We start from the raw sequence: 17881 nt of genomic DNA, 5'->3' as shown, positions 1-17881 counted from the left end.
TCCCCTGAGTCTTCTCTTCTCCAGACTAAACAGCCCCAGTTCCCTCAGCTGTTCCTCATAACTCCTGTTTTCTGGTTCCTTTTCCAGATTAACTGCTCTTCTCTGTGTGTGTTTGACCAGCTCAGCCAGCGTCCTTGTAGTGAGGGGCCCAAAACTGAACACAGCACTCAAAGTGCAGTCTCACCACTGCTAAGTGCAGAGGGGCAATCACTTTACCTGCTGATCACACTGTTTCTGGCACTGGCCCAGGTGACGCTGGCTTCTTTGGGCATACTGCTGGCTTGTGTTCAGCAATCTGCTGATCAGCACCCCCAGATCCTTTTATGCTGGGCAACATTCCAACCAAGATTCATAAACTTAGTTGGAGCTGGAGCCTCACCCCCTTCCTCACTCCCAAGGGCCAGCCTGAGGTGTTAGACATCTCAAGACAGTGCAGTGGTCTGTGTTGCGCCCTACCTGAGCTGCTGGTCGTGGCTGCAGCCAGCAGCAGATGCAACAGGACCAGAGCTGGGGCCAGGGCCTCGGCGTGACAGAGGGGTGGAGGGGCAGAACAGTGTAGCTGTGCTGCGAGTTGGGCGGCTGCTGCCTGTTGTCAGCTCAGTGCTTCTCTCTGCCTTTGGGCCCTGCAAGAGAGCAAGGAGAGGTGGCTGGGGTTTAGGTCTGGCGATCCCTGCCATGAGAGCCACACAATGGGGATCAAAGAATCATAGAATCATTAAAGTTGGAAAAGACCTCTCAGATCATCTAGTCCAACAATCTGCCCATCCCCACCATGCCCACTGACCACATCCCTCAGTGCCACATCCACACGGTTCTTCAGCACCTTCAGGGATGGTGACTGCACCACCTCCCTGGGCAGCCTCACTGCCTCACTGCTCCTTGTGAGAAGTTTTTCCCAATATCCAACCTGAATGACCGTTTCTAAGAAAAAAATGTAATTGTCTTTCTATTTGTTCACTTTTAAACAGTTACATTAATGTGGACTGGTAGGAAGTTAAATGCTCAGGCTGAGGGCTCTAAGCCGTCACCTCATCATGGTACAGCCACATTCACTGTGCACTCTGAGAACAGCAATAGAGGCTGTGGCTCCTTTGAAGGGAGGCACATCTGGTGGGTGGAAGAGCAAAGAAGGAAATGCCCAGAAGTCTGCAGTAAGACAGAACTGCTGTGCCAGGCCTGCTCACTCCCACAGGTCTTGGTTACAAATACTTGATGCTGCGCTTCCATTTCCTCATGCCCAGCCCATGCATCTCACATCAACATTCAAGCACTCCAACAGCATGCCAGCATGGCAGGCAGTGGGTAACTCTCCTGACTGAGATCTTAAAAAGGAGTTTAAGGTGAAGTAAATGCTGTAAAGACACACTTTATATAGTCTGCACTTAGGCAGAAGAATAGAGAAGGAAAGGCGTAACTTCAGGATTGACGCGACTTTACTTGCTTGTCTAGTAACAGCTCAGTGTCTTCTTTCCATATAAATGTTTCTGTAGACAAATAAATGATTACCTGGCTCAATATCACACTTGCTTCCCTCAGTACTTGCTGGCTCGGTGTTTGTGGAGATGCGATTTGCCCTGGGAGCTGAGGACTGGGGACAAGCTGCTGCTGAGAAATGACCCCCGGCCTCTGCTGCAGCGGCTGTGACTCTGACTGCTGAATATTGCTGAAGCTCAGGGACACTGCTGGCTGCTGCAGGAACATCTGGAAAAGAACAGGGGAGATGTTTTATTGACATAGGCCAACTGTTACAAGTAACAAAGGTGATGGATTTAAATCTAGAGATGCTTCCTAAAGTAATCGCAGCTCTGAATTCACCATGCATTTACTGTTAGTTGGAAATCATGTATTTCCTATGTTAACGATTCTGCTGTCTCTGGTTTCTTTCTTTCTTCTTCTAAAAGTGCATCATTACTTGTGAAATGTGTCCTGAAAGTAGAAGCCTTCACTCCATGGGGCAGGCAGGGCCTTTCTGAGAATGGTTCACTGTGCATTCTGGGGCACCCTGACCAGAAAGCAAAGAGTAACTCTATGTCTTTTTAATCCTTTCATTTTTCCTTTCAACAAATCAGCTTGTCTTTCAGGCAAGGCTGCTATTGAATTTGTCTCAGAAAATTCAACACCTTCTATACAGTTAGATAACTGAACGTATTTAATGAGGCCACGGAAAGGCCAGAGTTGTCCGTGTTGAATGACTGTGTCCTTATCATTGAGAAGATGTGTAAACAGGCAGTCGCTGTCATTTATCTGATTTCCCATCAGGTAGCTGTCACCTGGTGTTCTTCCTAATCATGCCATGCATTCAACTTGCGCAGGAGAACTAGAAGCCCTTCTGTAAATGATGTATTCTCCATTCTTGCACTGCAAGATGAATCTTTCTTCTTCAAAAGTTGGAGGGCTTTGGAATCTTTTTGCTTTCCTAGAGGCTATTTCTCTTACTAGAGCTATACAAAAGAAAAAGATATCTTTTAAAACTATTAATAATTAATGCTACAAGATATCTTTGCAATATTTCAAATCTATCCTCTTGCCACCAAGGACTGTACAAAGCGACGCTTCTAAAGTAGTTGAAGGCATCTTTGGCTCTGATTCTGGTCCCACACCACTACTGCAAGTGTGGAACTCCATTAATACAAGTGTAGCTACCGAGAGTTTAAATGAAATCAGAATCACAATTATTCTCTTCATTATTCATCCATCAGTCTCACGCATAGCAGTACGTCTGAGGTACACCCAGTAATTAGTACACCTTTATCCAGCTTATTGCTATATTAGCAATTCCCTGAACTATCATGTCCCCTGTCATTTCTCTTGGAAAAAAACCCACACCCTTCTCCAAAGAACCAACACAATGCATTAATTTTCTCTGCATAAGTGTGGGCTGATCTACCATATTTGTGCTTATTTATCTAGCTTTAAAAACATAGTTTTTATTCAAATATAATGAATCTCTGTGCGCCAAGATTTTACTCGGAAGCAAGGTAGAGACAAATCTTACTTTAATCAGTTACTTTAATGAGAGAAGTGGGCAATTAATGAAAATGTTAATGGACTTAAAGCAATGGTGTTGTGTGTTTCAGGTCCTGCAGGCTAATCTCAGAGATGCTTGACAGAAATAAATGGGTCAAGTCACAGAGTTGTGGCTGCTTGCAGCAGGTCTGAAATTAGCTCCAAGTGTTTTCTTTTAAAAATACTGCTTGCTGGGTTTGGAGCCATTACATACTAGAAAGACAGATGGTCTTGCAACTTCTGCCAAGTAAATAGGTCTTATTATGAATAAATCAAAGACAGAAATTATGAAAATTCATTTTCTTGTTTATTTTCGTTATATAGAAGCTCAGCTTTGGACACGTTTGGTAAATGAACTTGATTAACTCCAGCAATGAAACCGCTCTTCACTGATATAAAATGTTTGATGTAAAATTCAGAGCAGGCAGAGCAAGTGGCCTGTTTCCAAGCATGTCATGTGGACTGTGAGCCCACTGTTCCTGTCAAGACTGGCACAAGTTATGACCTTAAGGAGCAACATCTTAAGCATCCTTACTGGATACAGTGCACAGTGCTGGTGAAATAGTAAGTCCTTCCAATGTGAACTCAGTATCCATCAGTGCAGAAGTTGGATAGGGTGGAACTTGCAGCAGATGACTTACTCTGCAGTGAACTGCTGTGTGCCTGACTTACTTCAAGGCAAAGGCTAAGTAGCTTATCCTTGACAGGAAGCAGAGTAACCTACTTTGCAATTACCAGAGTGTGCCACTGGGTAGGAATGTGCGCAGTTGGCAGCCACACTATGAATTTACAACCAACTTTATTGCAGTAAACCAATTTCTTTTGTTTGTGTGTTCATACCCTGAGAGGCCTATCAGTGTTTCATACCGAGGGATGCTCTCCGTTGCATTAAAATGGACAAAGCAGCATTGTTACTGACTGAACATAAATGTCCTGGAAAAACAAGCCGAGGGCAGGAGGCAACGGTATCATTTAACCTTTATCCCTACAGAACTCGAAGACTCAAGACGCCTCATAAAATAAAGCTTAATTGAGAGAGTAGTGAAGTTGCTACCTGCAAGTTGAGCCTGAAAGCAAAAATGTACTCCATTTGTACAAAACAATTTTTTCATAATGTATCTCTTGTGATAGTCCTGCCTGAATTCGTCTGAAACACTGCAGCTTTAAATAGCAACAGAAACCCCATAATAAAGAACGAAATCTTTTCCAGTCGGAACAAATCCAAACAGATAAATCAGCAGCCCCATAACTGCACTGCCAATAATGACATGTCTCGTAGCTGATTTTGTGACTGCAAAACCAAAGAAGCATCTTACAACTATTTTTTAATTGGCCAGCTTGTTAACATAACGCAGCAAAGCTGCAAGAGAGGGAAGGGGCCCTCTGACACTCATTGCGATAGTCGGTCTCTGCAGCTAATGGGTAAATCGCACTGGCAAGATGTGAGGGAGACAGCTCTTTGACTCTTTGCTGCTTGGATAATCAGGCAATGACAGCTCTTCGTTACAGGAATCAGGGCTCCCTCAGTAAAATACCTGCAGAGGAGAGTGGTGCAGAACTGGGGATCTGAGATTCACTGACTTTGAAAAGAGATTGGCTTGCAAATTATGGGTGGATATGTATGCTCTCATTTTCACTTCTTGCAAGCTGCTCAGCTTCAGCTCTTCTTTCTGCCTTCCTTTCCATCCACAATTCATTAGCCAGACTGTTCAAAACTGGCACAGACACGGCATCCTTCAGACTTTGGAGGTTACTCCTGCTGCTGCTTCCCTTAATGCTTTTGTTGGTCAGGAGAGCAGTACCAAGGACTTAATGGGGTTTTGAGCACTTTGTTCAGGGCCTACAGCCCTCCTGCTAGTTTCATCTTTCATTGCGCCAGGCTCTTGGAAATAGTTACAAACGCGGACAACTGAGCTTGACATCCGTCCGGTTGGGAAAGTGCTTCTTGGTGAAGTGCTGCACTACACTTTTGAAGAACTCTGAAGGAAATGGAAATTGGGCTTAATTCTCCATGGTGCTACCTGTGCACTTCAGGACAATATGCTAATAAAGGAGCTAATGAGAGAAAACCAAGGAATGCTTCCCCCTTTGTGGCCATCCCACGGCACTCCCCTGTGCTCACAACGAGCACAGCCCTATTCTCTCCGTGGAATATTAAGAAGACCAGAAATCTGCTTGACAGTAAGGCTCTTCTGTTTGCTGCTATGCTTTGTAACCTTGTTAAGAGACACGGGTTGATGTCTGCAGCCATGCAGCTCCCTCAGTGATGAAATCTGTTTGGCAGAGCACATGGTTAGATTTCCGATTCCACAGTTTAATCCCAACCTCCTGTGAGTCACAAAAGTGCTACAAGAGAAATTGTGAGGCTTTATTTTAAATTGCCCCTAGCCAAGTACGACAGAGCTAATCCCCAGACCCACTCCATCCTTGTAATGGCATGGTAATTTATTTCTCTTTTTTTTTTTTCAATCTAGAGAAAGCAGGAGAAGTAAAAGTGTGACTGCTCATGGCTTGCTGCCTCGTGAGATTGGGCTGGGGGGACTGAGAGGCACTCAGATCCCAGAGCAGGAGGACCCTCCCCATCCAACTATACAAAAACAAAATCTCTTTCCTGTGTGTAAGAAGGTGCTCTCATTTTCTATTTTTGTCTGGATTATGTAAAAAAGGGGAAAAAAAGGATCAGGGTATATAAATATTGAAGACTTCACAGAGGGAGAGTTATGTTTTTTGCACAATTAGAAGAAGTGAAAATATCATGTCTCTTGATATTCATAATAATAATAATAGCTTTCAGACACATGCCAAGATTCTGAATATTCTGGACAATTGCAGAGGGACTTCTCCTTCCTGCTAGTCAATGTCATTCCAGAACCAATAGAAGAAATGCACTGAAATTAAGCCTGGTCTGCCTATATGTTTATATGGAACCAGAAACAGGGAGCCCTGCTTCTAGGACCCTGCACTGCTATGCTGCCTTATATAGTGCAAGTTCAGTATCTTAGGTGGCAAAGTTTCAAATTTGGCTTCACCAATCCCTTAATTGCCTAAACATACAATCCCAAATGGTTTTAATGCATGAAAATGCATTTCACAGGTGCTGATGAGAGGTGAGATTCTATTTCTGTGCAAGTCAGAAGCAAATTTCCCATTGGCTTCACCAGGTCCCATGTTTTCATCCTGTGCTTAAAATGTTCTTTGAGACCTTAATTTCTGTGGCAGAGCTTGTCTTCTAAAAACCTTGTTAATACAATGCTCACAATGGGTCCCCAGTGCAACATTTCTAGCAAGGGTCATTTAACCTGGTATTTATAGTTACATAATAAGGAAAGCAGTAATCAACCTGCTTTTAGGAAACTTCCATAAAAGTGGATGATTTCTTACATTTGACATTAAAAGAAACCTGAGATGTACCGTACTAATCTGAACTTGCCGGTGCAGTAGGGATCAGGGGTAGTACAAAGCAGACATTGTACCAGCTCTGTGCAGAAGACATCAAAGACATAAGACAGCAGTCCCAGTCAGTTTCACCCTAAAGGCTTGGGCTGGTCCAGTGACAAATACATTTAGACACCTCCCAGCTGTAAAGGAATGAACAGCAGCAGAGGTTTTGGAGGTTTTAATATGAGAAGGGAATTCATTTCCTGTACTCTGTATCCCAGCTGTGGTAGGGTCAGAAAAACAGGGAATGAGTGATCTGAAAGAGATGAGCATTTGGGGAGTGTCTGAAGGAGGGCTGGTGGCTGAGGGAGGCACAGGCACAGTACTGAGCACCCTTGATGTCCCCATGAAACACGCAGTAGATTGATGGAAACTAATGAACTGGAGAGATACAATCAGTGCTGAATATGAACATGAACATGCTTCCATTATAGCTGCTCACTCAGAAGACTCAGTAGATAAAGTATTAAAACATTAGTGTAAATGACTCAAATTCTTTCCCCCACCACTACGGTTGAGATATTTCTTTCTTCTCTTCTTCCAGAGAGCTCTTAATCTTTCCTGATGTAGGCTACTCAAGAGGCTTTCAGAGGGCAACATCCTCATTCAAATGAGTTGGCTTTCTCATGTCCATATACCATAGCCCCAGCATGTCCAACCCATGGCCCATGAACTGCATGTGGCTAGGCACAGCTCTCAGTACAGCCCACCCCCTGGCCACCCTACACCTCACTATAAAGGCAGTGGCTCTTCCTGCTCATGTGCACAACCATCACTCAGCAAGGACCAAACTGTGTGCTATTAACCATATCTGGGCTGAAACCGGAGTATGGGGTGCAGTGCAGTGCTAACTCAAATTATGGTAAATAATGTTATGGATTTGGATACACTGGCTTAACACAGTCTTGTGAACAGCAAAAAGTATGCAGCGGTGCTTTCCATTGTGATAAAGGAATTTGAGAGCAGGTTTCAAGATTGCAAAAAAAAATCATCAGTGTTTCGGTATATTTGCAACTCCATTTTCAATCAGCACAAATACATTAACTGAAAATTTTCAAGTGGAATGTATAGAGTTGCAATCAGATAATTCAAAAATCTGATTATGTCTCTCTACTGGACTTTCATAAGCCCCATTTTAGCAAATATATCACCATAGTGAGGTGGTGGGTGGTGTGTATCAGCAGCGATGCCATCGTAGCAGCTGTGGAACAGTGGGTCACCTTCTCTGATGCAGATTTTTAGGAATGCTTCTTCATGGCTGGTGAAAATGCATGACTAGTGGTGGTAACTATGGTGAAAAACAGTGTTTTGTAGCCAAGAATTTGCTCTATCAAACAGTGTTATTGTGCTCTTTGTATGGGTTGCATTTACCATGGAAATAAATAGGAGGCATTGCTTGTGGAACATCCTAAGTGTACGTGGCCCAGGACAATTCCTCTTTACTCAGTGCAACCCAAAAAGTGAAAAGGTTGGACACAGTGCACCAGTGACCCCGGGGCTAATTTTTAGTCACCAGCCCTATCAAGTGCTTCATGGGAGGCTAGTTAGTCCTCCTAGCAGCAACGCACCTGCACGCTGGAATCCTGAACCAGGCAGAGCTGCTCCTGGATCTTCTGGAGCTCCTCCTGCTGCCAGCGGATGTTGGCCTGCAGGATCCGTGTTCGCTGCTCTAGCTGGTCCTTGATGGTCTGGAACATGCTAAACTGGGCAGAGAACTAGAAAAAAGGAAGAAAAATGAGTCTTTACAAAGAAAACAGGCCTTCACACAACATCATTCTGTAAGAAGTTATTGGTTTTTTGACTGCAAAGCACAATCAAAGGACTAAAGTATGTGTTTGTAATACACTACCATCTAGGCAGAGATAAATCTTTTCTATTTTCAATTTTATGCCCATATATTAAATTGCTTCACTTACAGTGATCTGCTTACAACTGACCCTGTTCTGTTTTGGGAGTTGTCAGAATGCCCGTTTTTGAGAGTATGCTGCTTTAGAATATCAAGAGCATCTTAAGTGGATGGCAAATGAGTGCATTTTTATCATTGGTTTGTAGTTTGGAGCCCGTAGCACAGCATAGCTGTATATTCCAAATGTGTTTTACCAACTTCTTCCATGCAGAAATAGCTGTGGTGCAATGCTTTATTCTGCTGTTTACTTACTATAAGATTGTTACACAGCTCACCACAGTAAACATTTTCTAGATTTCTGCCACTGTGTAGTGGCCAAGCTGCAAGAAATACTCATTAAGCTATTTTTATACATGAGGTAAAACAAATAGCTCAGCTCACTGGGAGAAAGGCTATTCTAGATAATAACGTAGAATGGAGATCACTAATGAGGGTCAAGAAGAAAGTGCAGCCTCCATAGCAGCAATGCCTCACACCAAGTGGATTGACTCCATAAGCACAGAGGGGACAACATGGCCATAAATTCCCCACTTTATTTGGTGTATACAGGTATGACTCAATGTCCACCAAAACTCATTATTACTTTAATTGGCTTTGGAATTGTTGCTTTGCACAAGCTCATATTCCAAAAGTAAAAAACACAATTTGAGAAAAACCCACAGTGTTATGGCTTCAAAAAAATCAGTGTGTTTTTCTGTTATCAGGGTATCCAAGAATCCAAAATGTCTTTGAAAAGACACAGTGCTGGGAGCATCCAGGAAAAAAGAAAGGAGAAAAAGAAAGAAGGCATTTTGCTATGTCTTGTTGAACTTGAAAATGGCATGTTGTTCCCATGGCTGTTTTTGTAGCTCTGTGCTGGTTGGTGAAGTGCACAAAAATGTATTATTGCTGATTTTAAATCATTAGTCCATTATTTTATTCAGCATTTTTTATATGTAACATATTTGTTTAGTATTATCTTTTTGTTTCCCACTAACAGCAGTTAGCTGGTCTACCAGATGAGAGCTGCTAATGAAAAGGACGAGAAACTCCTTCCTTGCTTTTTCCTACTCAAAGACCAAAGTTTATTGATAATTCTTGCATTGATCCCTGTGACTACAAAGCTTCTATTGTTTTTGTGCAGTGAGAAACTAACAGCAATTGACCTGCACCACAAAGTATTTATCTCAAGATCATCAGCTGCTCTACTAATTAAGGAAGAAATCTGTAATTATATGATACATTAAAATAGCTTCACTCAAAATGTTCCACAACAAAGCACAGCACTGCTTTAACTTTGCCATTAGCATCAGATAAAGTTGGCATTCATCTCACTCAGGTAACTGCAAACTTCTTGGGATCCTCAGAAAAGTGCATGGTACAGGTGACTGTACCAGCTTCCCAGGTACAGCCAAACATGACAGACTTAACCTATGAGATATCTATAATTGCAGAGGATCACAGTTTAATCCAGGGAGGAAAAGATTCCTGCAGAATCATTCAAGCTGAGGTGTTCCCCCATTGAGCAGAAGGACGGATGCCTCAAAGACATTCTGTTCCTGCAAGTTTCATTAAAACGGTAGCTGGGTAAAGGAAAGAGACTATTTATTTTTTGCTTGGTTTCCTAACGAAATGAACCTTTCAATTCCTTCTGCCTTCCTACTTCTAAGCCTACTGCCCAATGCTGGAGACGTGCAGCAGAGTTGTGAGAGCCTCAACACCACCGTGCTGCTGTGATGCCACGTGAGCTCTGGCCAGGCAGTGAGAAGGAGGACCCCCTAGTGCACAGCCCTGCAGGGCACAGTCCCTGCAAGCCAGGTTTCATTGGCTTTGAGGTCCATGGAACAACTCGTTCATTCTCACTGCTACCAAACAACACCTGCGCAATCCCAACTGGAATTATTAGCGCTGATTATTATTCAGTCATCAGCATCCGCTGTGTTGTAGGGGATTTATTACAATGAGGGAGACAAACAAACAAATATTCTAATAGGGAGCACTTCATTTAATGTGAACCATTTACATTCAGGCAGCACCTAGTGCTTTAAGGTTCATTCAGTAGGCAAGATTTGCTTCCCCCATTTTAGAAATTGCCAGTCAGGACTGCACTTGTGGCCATGCAGCAGAACGGCACCACGGTCTGGTGGTGAAGATGGAGCTGCAGCACCAAAAAGTGTTGTGCTGGGACAGGGAGGCGGCAGGGCCTTTGGTCAACAACCAGAAAGCATCCCTCCAGCAAGGGCTGAGGGATAGAAGAAAGGAAAGCAGAAAAAAAGTCATGCAGAACATGCACAGGGTTACAATAAATAAACTAATTGATGTTTGGAAGTGCATTAATGAGTAAAGGAGAGGGATATCTGTAAAAGAAAATGACTGCTCAGAGCAGATAATTGATATGCTGTTCCTTCACCGCATGCTGATGTGGAATCATGAAAAGAATATTAAATACAAAAGATAAATGAGAATTTGTTATTTTAAAGCAGGAATCCTCAGGACTTCTTATGTTTTTTTATGTTACTGGAAGAAGCACTGAGATCTTGCAAAAGAAGACAGCATATAAACAGCAGCAGCAGCTTAGGTCCAGGACTCTGTCATTTCTGAAATCAGAGGGTGATGGGACACTCATCAAAGCACAACTACAGGGCACAAACAATGAGATGGGAACATGGTGCTCCAATTTGCTCCTTCAAAATCTACTGCAAATCTCAGAATCATAGAATCATTAAGGTTGGGAAAGATCACTAAGGTCATCTAGTCCAATCATCAACCATCAGCCCAACAAAATGAGACACTGAGATGGCTTTCTGAGCCATCACCCTCATGTGAGATACAGGGTTAAAGATTTAAGTGGAGGGATTTGTTAGTCTAGAACATGTCCTGCTGTTGCTGGCACACTCACAAAACGGGCGCTGCTGTGCTCTCAGTGTTCCCCTTACTGCTGGCTGGTTCTGCTTCTGCCTCCATGCAGTCAAACAGGTGTTTTAGCAGGGCCTTTGTTAGCTTTTGTTTTCTTAATTCTCATTGTGATTCTGAAGGGATGCGATTACATAGAAGCAAAGTTGAAAACTGATTTCCCATCTCTGCTTTCTGTCATCCTGCAAAGTAGATGTGTGAACCTATATGCACTTGGACTTCTGCTGAGAATGTGTGCAGAAAAATATTTAAACACACGAGTGTACAGTTCAGATTACTTTGCCACAGCATTTTAAGATTTGGGAACTGGTGGATTTTTTATTTTAGCTACTGAAGAGATTGTCTAAAAACCCTCAAGGGCCTGGATTCCTGTAATGAATTTATTTATTAGATGAAGGGAGAAAGCAGCAGGAGACAGTTAAGTGACCTATTCCACTTCCCACCCCCCAACTAACCTGTGCCAGTGGTGCAGGCTGACTTTGCAAAGTTGCTTGAGGCAGCAACTGTTGTGGGAGAAGCTCACATGAAGGTTGAGAAGGCAAGGAAGCCTAGGTTAAAAACAAAGCAAAACAAACAAAGCAAAACTTTATTTGTAAGTTTGGCTCCTTTAAATTCTATGTTTCTTCTAATGCCCTGGCATTTGTGCAAGTTGCTCGGATTTGCTAAGCTGCATACATGACACGTGCCTTCTGCCTTCTGCCTGTCCCTGTGGCCCTCTGGAAGTTACCTGCAGAGTGGTAGGCTGGCTGAGCCTGTGTGTAGATAAGTCCTGCTGCGTGCTGGATGTTCTCTGCAAGGGAGTGCTCGTCTCTGCAGTCAGCTTTGTTGGTGTAGCTGCAGGAAAAGTGATTTCTGGTGAGTTCTCACAAACTGCAAATCATCACCACTGGAAGTCAAGATTATGAGACCTAACTAAAAATGATTGTAGCCTGGCTGAATTCCAGCTGGAGCTGAGGCTGTTCTTGTTGGCTTCAGTGGCAGTAGAATTAAACTGATAAGGAGAGTCTGGGCAAAGACAAAAGTCAGAGACAGATTAAGGCTCTATGCTCCAATGAGCAGAAGGATAGGACCCAAAAGCTCCCTTTGTATGGACTGAATAACTGGATTTAGCTCACTGGCTTTTCTTTCAGGCCAAGAAGCAGAAAGAGCACATAAGGTGTACCCAAGTCATGGCTGGAGCATCCTGAATCTTGGCCAGAAGAGTTCTCGCCTTTGGCTGCTATTACTCAAGTAAGTCAGGAGAGGCCTTGCATTGCTCATACAGGCATCCACAAATCTGAAGACACAAGTCCTTACTTTCTTAACAGATCTAAACAGCAATCTCATGGCTAGCCTGATATTCATTTTCCAGTGTATGGATGGTTACATTAGACCTTCCTTCATTGCACTTCACTGTCAGTGAAACACATGTATCATCAATACCTCAACAATAACTATTACATTAGCAGCTGTGGCATATAGATACACATTCTATAACTTGGCCAAATGTAAAATAATGCAGCAACCCAGGAAAACCGCTCACTTGCTGGGTCAGACTTGGGTGTGTGGGAAGATTTTGGTGAGCTCCTGGATGACACCGAGGGTGTCCGGCTAGCACTGAGGATTGAGGCACCAATATCAAGCGCATTAAAGTGCTGTTCAGGATCCAAGCTGGAGCCACTGTCCTAAAACAAAAAAAAAGAGAATAATTGTTGCATCTGTCAGGGGAAAAACATTTCAAAATGCATCTACCAACACTTGCTGACTCAATTCTTTGTCTGGCCTGTATGACTTGAGCAGAACTAATCCCAGGGAGGCCAACAGAAGACCAGGACACCAGTGTCAATGTCCCTTCGAACCAACACCTACTTAATGTGCTGTCCAATGAACTGTTGCTGAGGTGAGCTTTAATGAATGTATCCAATTTAATTTAAAATTAGTCAAGTGAGCAATGAATACTGAACTTGCTAGGGAACCTACCCAGAAAGACAGCGCTGAAGTCTTCAGTGATGTTAGCATAAGAAAAAGTTGTGATTCCTACATGTATTCATGAAAAAAACTTTTCTCACTGTACCTTTAGTGCTGAGGACACAACCTCTGAGGACACTTCTTCCAAGCCCATCTCCTGTCTCCTCTCCACCCGCACATCTGCATAACTGAACGCAAAATACAGTTCTGTGAATCAAGGTGGTGGTCATAAAATGTGCTTCAAGGAAATGGAGAAATGAATTACTGTAAAATCTTACAAGTTAAATGAACAGTTTAAAAACTCACTTGCATCAGATGGAACTGCATAGCATTTGAAAGACTACGTTTTAATTTTCATTTCTTTCTCTAACCTATCTTCTTGAAGTCAAGAACTGGATTAAACAGGTGAGGTCAAGTTCACATCCTAAGGCTACTCTGTAACTTCACTGAAAAGCTTCCACACATCTCTTAAAACGCAACACATAAGAATTTAAAGAACGGAATGCTTGAGGGATCTGCCTGTTCCCTATTTTTGCAGAAAATGGAAAAATGCAACAGTTACTCTACTCCTAAGCTTGTGGACAACTAATGAAGCATAGTATACAGTAACGCTTAGTCCAATTGTTTTTCTGCAATGAACATGTTTCATTCAGAAAGCTCAGGCTTCATTTTTGTTATATAGAAGACAGTTCTTGTTTCTAAGAACAAAAGTTTGCAGTTGTGAGGATGCCCTTATCTTACTCTCCTTTATGTCCCACTGCTTGACAGGAGTTTCCATACCTTACCACCATATGTGTGCACACAATGAACTCTGGCTTGGAGTTCCACTGGTGGTATGTGATATAGTAATGGGTCTGGAGCCAGATCCACTGCTGTCCTTTGGTCAGAAACCGATAGCAGCACGACTTCCCCTTGCCAAACTGCATCACTGTCAGGAGAAAGCAGACACAGCTAGTAGCACAGTCACCAGTGTGAAAAGGTCATGAAAGCTGAGAAGTGGGACAAAGGTATCCACAGCCCCACTGACTCCTAAGCATCTTTTGGGTTCCTTCTTCTGGCAATTTGAACAGCACATTCTTTAGCAGGAAAATTAGCTTTAACACTAACACATTAATGTCTGCTACAACTTAAACATAACTCTCGCTGGCTTATGTGCTGATCACATACTCCCTAATAAGGCACCTGGGATTAGTTTCTAGTAGTAATCATCTGAAGGCCTGTAGCAGTAAAGTACTGGATAAAAATGCTTGTGGAGATAAGTTTTCTGTACAGATAGATGTTAGTGATTGTACAGAATGAAGTGAGTACAGGAGATAACATAATGCAAACAGAAATCATTTGAAACTGAAAGAAAATTCACAGATAGACAAGAATTTGAAGGGTAGTAAACTGTGTTGCATTACAGGTTTCAAAGATTCAAGGACAAAATTGATCTCTGCTTTTGTTCCAAGGGTTTCAAGAGGATCCCAAACATGCATATATTTAACCTTTCTATATTTTAATGTCAACTTATAAAAACTAATTTTGGCTGGATATTTTCAGGCCACCCAGAGGCAGTAAGACTGAGATGTTCCACTCAGATTTGTAACCAAATATTTGAAAAGGATTGCCTCCTTTTCTTCACTTCACAAAGAGCTTTCCACTTAAATCTTAGTAGATTATATTCAAATAATCACAGGTAGTGCCAAATAAATGGTGATCAGCATTATGGTAAATAGTCTGCAAGAATTTTACAAAATACAATCTCCACAGAGATTGCTTGAACTATTCCTGTATATTTTTGGCTAATAAAGCAGGAGTCAAATCTGGCATATTTTATCCATTCAGTGAGTCTCACTAACTGCTGCTTGGAATAGAGAAGGTGAAAGTGCTCTCCTCAGAGCTAGAGGAATTGGCCTCAATCACAGCTGATCAGCAATGATGCACCCAATCTGCTACAACTCCACTAAGGTATACAGCCATGAGGCAAAGGTCTCATGGCTGTGTACCTGTATACCTCTCCCTGTCTGAGTTTACATCTACCTTAACAGCAACCATATGCCATGAAAAAGGTATACTCTGGTTAATTCACAGAAACTTGGGCTATGTGATACTTACAGTGTTCGTGGCACCTTGCAAGCAGCTCTAGGTCATCTATATGGTAATAGTCGTAGCCAGAAGTACCCAGCACTTCAAAAGGCAAGTATCCTATGATCGGCGGTGCTCTGCATTCGGGCACAACAGAAGTGAACCCATACAACCACAAAACAAACAGCAGTTCTGCATATTGACAGGGATGTGCCAAAGCCCAAAGAGCGGGCACCTTGCCCCAGCACAAGGCCTGTGATAGCTCCTTCTTCTCAGGGAAAAAGTGCTTGTGGAAACTAGCTTAGTTTCTAAGGGGCCTTCATGTGAGGACCTGTGGTATTGGAGTCATGAGTCAGTGGGAATTGCACATGCAAACATGGGCTGGGTTTTGAGGGAATTATTTCCACAGTTGTATAATAGTTGTATATTTTTGCTACGGGACATGCTTTGGTCCACTGATATTTTTAAAACAAACAAGGATATGCTAATCACAAATTCAACCTGAGAAACAAAGTAGTTTGTTTTAGAAGACAGATAAAAATAAATGCAAGGTAGAATAGTTAACGTTAGCTTTTGTCTTAGCAGTAACTCTCCCATTCACATGATTTAGATGTGAAACATAACACCTTTTGAGAGAATTGTGCTTAAGAAAATAGCAGTAAACAAACACAAAACACAGTCAGGATCGCTCTTCTTGTCACCTACCTGTGATCTAGGAATAAAAATTTCCATTCCAGACTGTGTCTTGACGTGAATTCCTCTAAAGGCTCTTCCACGATGCACATCTCCTGTATGGTGAAGAAAAACAACTTATTGAGAGTTGCAGCTTCACACCTTTACATCTACATTTGTAAGCTATAAATGCACAGTACAGGATAGATTCATACACTCCTTGCTAGTTCCAAAGAGCAATCTATCACCTTGTTTCCATGTCACTGAGCCCTTTCTCTCACTGGGCTCATATCTGACCCCAGTTCCTCCCACCCCATCTGATACCTTCACCACTCCCCTCAAGCTCCCACAGGATGTTGCTTTTGTGGGCATTTGTCCCCCATTTCTGAGTGGGAAAAAAGGCCTGGGTTCTTCCTGGTTTCAAGCACAAAGGCACAGGATTACACCAGGAGTGCAAGTTTCTCCTCCAGGAGACTCTCCATTGGTGCTATTCAGGACAGCCTCTCTGTTGTCACCTGATGTCCCCCTACTTCTTGGTACTGTGTTCCATTGGACCGTGGGCTCAGAAATGCCTTTCCATCACCTCCTCCACCACTCCTCTCTCTGCTGTTGTCCACAGGGACAGAAGTCTTTTGGGCCACTAACCCGCTCTGAGAGGAGAATATGTCATCAAGCATTCCCTTTATACTTATTAATGTTCAAGTAAGTGATTAAAGTTGTTGGCTGCACAATGGCCAAAGGCTTCATAACTTCAATTCCTCTCTTCTTCTCTCCACTTTACGCCCAGATCCATGCTGATGGCAATAATACACTCTACAGTTCAGGAGTTGCTCAGGTGCACCATGAGAACACTGTTATGTGAAACTAATGTGCTGATTCTGCTGTGCTCAGCCAGTCAGATAAACAGATCTGCCTCCATCTGAGAGGAGAGAATCGGGACCAGGGGTTATGTGACTCATCCAGGTGACCTGGGGAGATCAGCGTTTAGGATTTCCTGTGTGCTCTAGCAGCTGATGTCTCACAATCCCTGGGTCAATTGTCATACTGTGCAGCCCATTTTGATTCTGTGAGCATTTTAAGATTATGGTTACCCAACAATGAGGGAACTGCTTTCAGTGTTCTCAGAGAACCATGACTCTGTCATCTGCTCCTAGCATGACAACTGTGGTTAGATTAATGGGAGGTGTCCTCCTGCACCCAGCAGGGACCCTACGTGCTATCAGGGCCGTGAATCAGTCAGGAGCCTTTGAGTCTCTGTACAGTGACAGAGCCATGCCAGGGGGCAGTGATTTCATCCAGACCATGTCTCAGATGAGCTTTTTAACCTCTTTACCCCTGAGGACAGGACACCCGATGCAGCAGCTCACATTTGTTAATTAGGGAAACATGGTGTCAGGCATCAGGTTGTGCTGTCTATTCTTTCCAGAAACAACCATTTTACTATGTAGATTTGGGAGAAGGTAAACTGGGAGCAGTGACCTGAAGACACCAAGGGACACAAAATGAGAACCATCTGTGTGCTGTCCCATCGGAGGAACAGAATACCAACAGCATATCTATGAAGTGACACTGCTGTTCCTCACACAACCAGGGCTCACAGTGCAAGAAGGGGAGAAGAGGCACCACTTCTGCAGATCCTTACTCACCCTGATAATCCTCTTCACTGGATTTCTGTGCATGAAATGTGATAGCTGTAATCCATTCAATTAGCAAAACTGAGAATATTGCACACTACCATTTTGATAATTCCAGGTGAGTATGGGATCAAGGACATGCCCTTACCTTTAAAAACTGAGGCGTTGCCAAACGAACAGTAGCGACAAAACAGATCTGCTTTCCTGGTGATGCTCTGTAAGCCCTGGGAAGAGCCTCATCAAAGCCATTGCAGGTGGAGTTAGGCACTGGCAGGACAAAAATTGGAACCCAGTGTCATGCTTCATACCAGATCTGCTC

The 17881-nt window shown here is 43.0% G+C and overlaps 1 protein-coding gene across 7 annotated transcripts in view; it reads right to left on the bottom strand.

Annotated features, from left to right (window-relative positions):
- Positions 1-17881, bottom strand: part of NPAS2 (neuronal PAS domain protein 2) — a 99425-nt gene that overhangs the window by 4985 nt on the left and 76559 nt on the right. For 6 of the 7 annotated variants that reach the window (XM_085214085.1, XM_085214070.1, XM_085214078.1 and 3 more), the window contains 11 exons: positions 17711-17829; positions 15962-16044; positions 15287-15393; positions 13970-14117; positions 13296-13377; positions 12765-12906; positions 11970-12076; positions 11698-11790; positions 8013-8159; positions 1507-1701; positions 457-623 (listed from right to left, as the gene is read on the bottom strand). In XM_085214085.1, the coding sequence (XP_085070211.1) occupies positions 457-623; positions 1507-1701; positions 8013-8159; positions 11698-11790; positions 11970-12076; positions 12765-12906; positions 13296-13377; positions 13970-14117; positions 15287-15393; positions 15962-16044; positions 17711-17829 (1390 nt within the window). The remainder of the gene's footprint in view (positions 1-456; positions 624-1506; positions 1702-8012; positions 8160-11697; positions 11791-11969; positions 12077-12764; positions 12907-13295; positions 13378-13969; positions 14118-15286; positions 15394-15961; positions 16045-17710; positions 17830-17881) is intronic. The other variant, XM_085214073.1, reaches the window with a different exon arrangement.

The sequence above is a fragment of the Meleagris gallopavo genome, chromosome 1, assembly GCF_905368555.1.
Source record: "Meleagris gallopavo chromosome 1, MGAL_WU_HG_1.1, whole genome shotgun sequence".
NCBI classification, from domain to species: Eukaryota; Metazoa; Chordata; class Aves; order Galliformes; family Phasianidae; genus Meleagris; species Meleagris gallopavo.
This window is presented reverse-complemented; position numbering and strand designations above follow the sequence as displayed.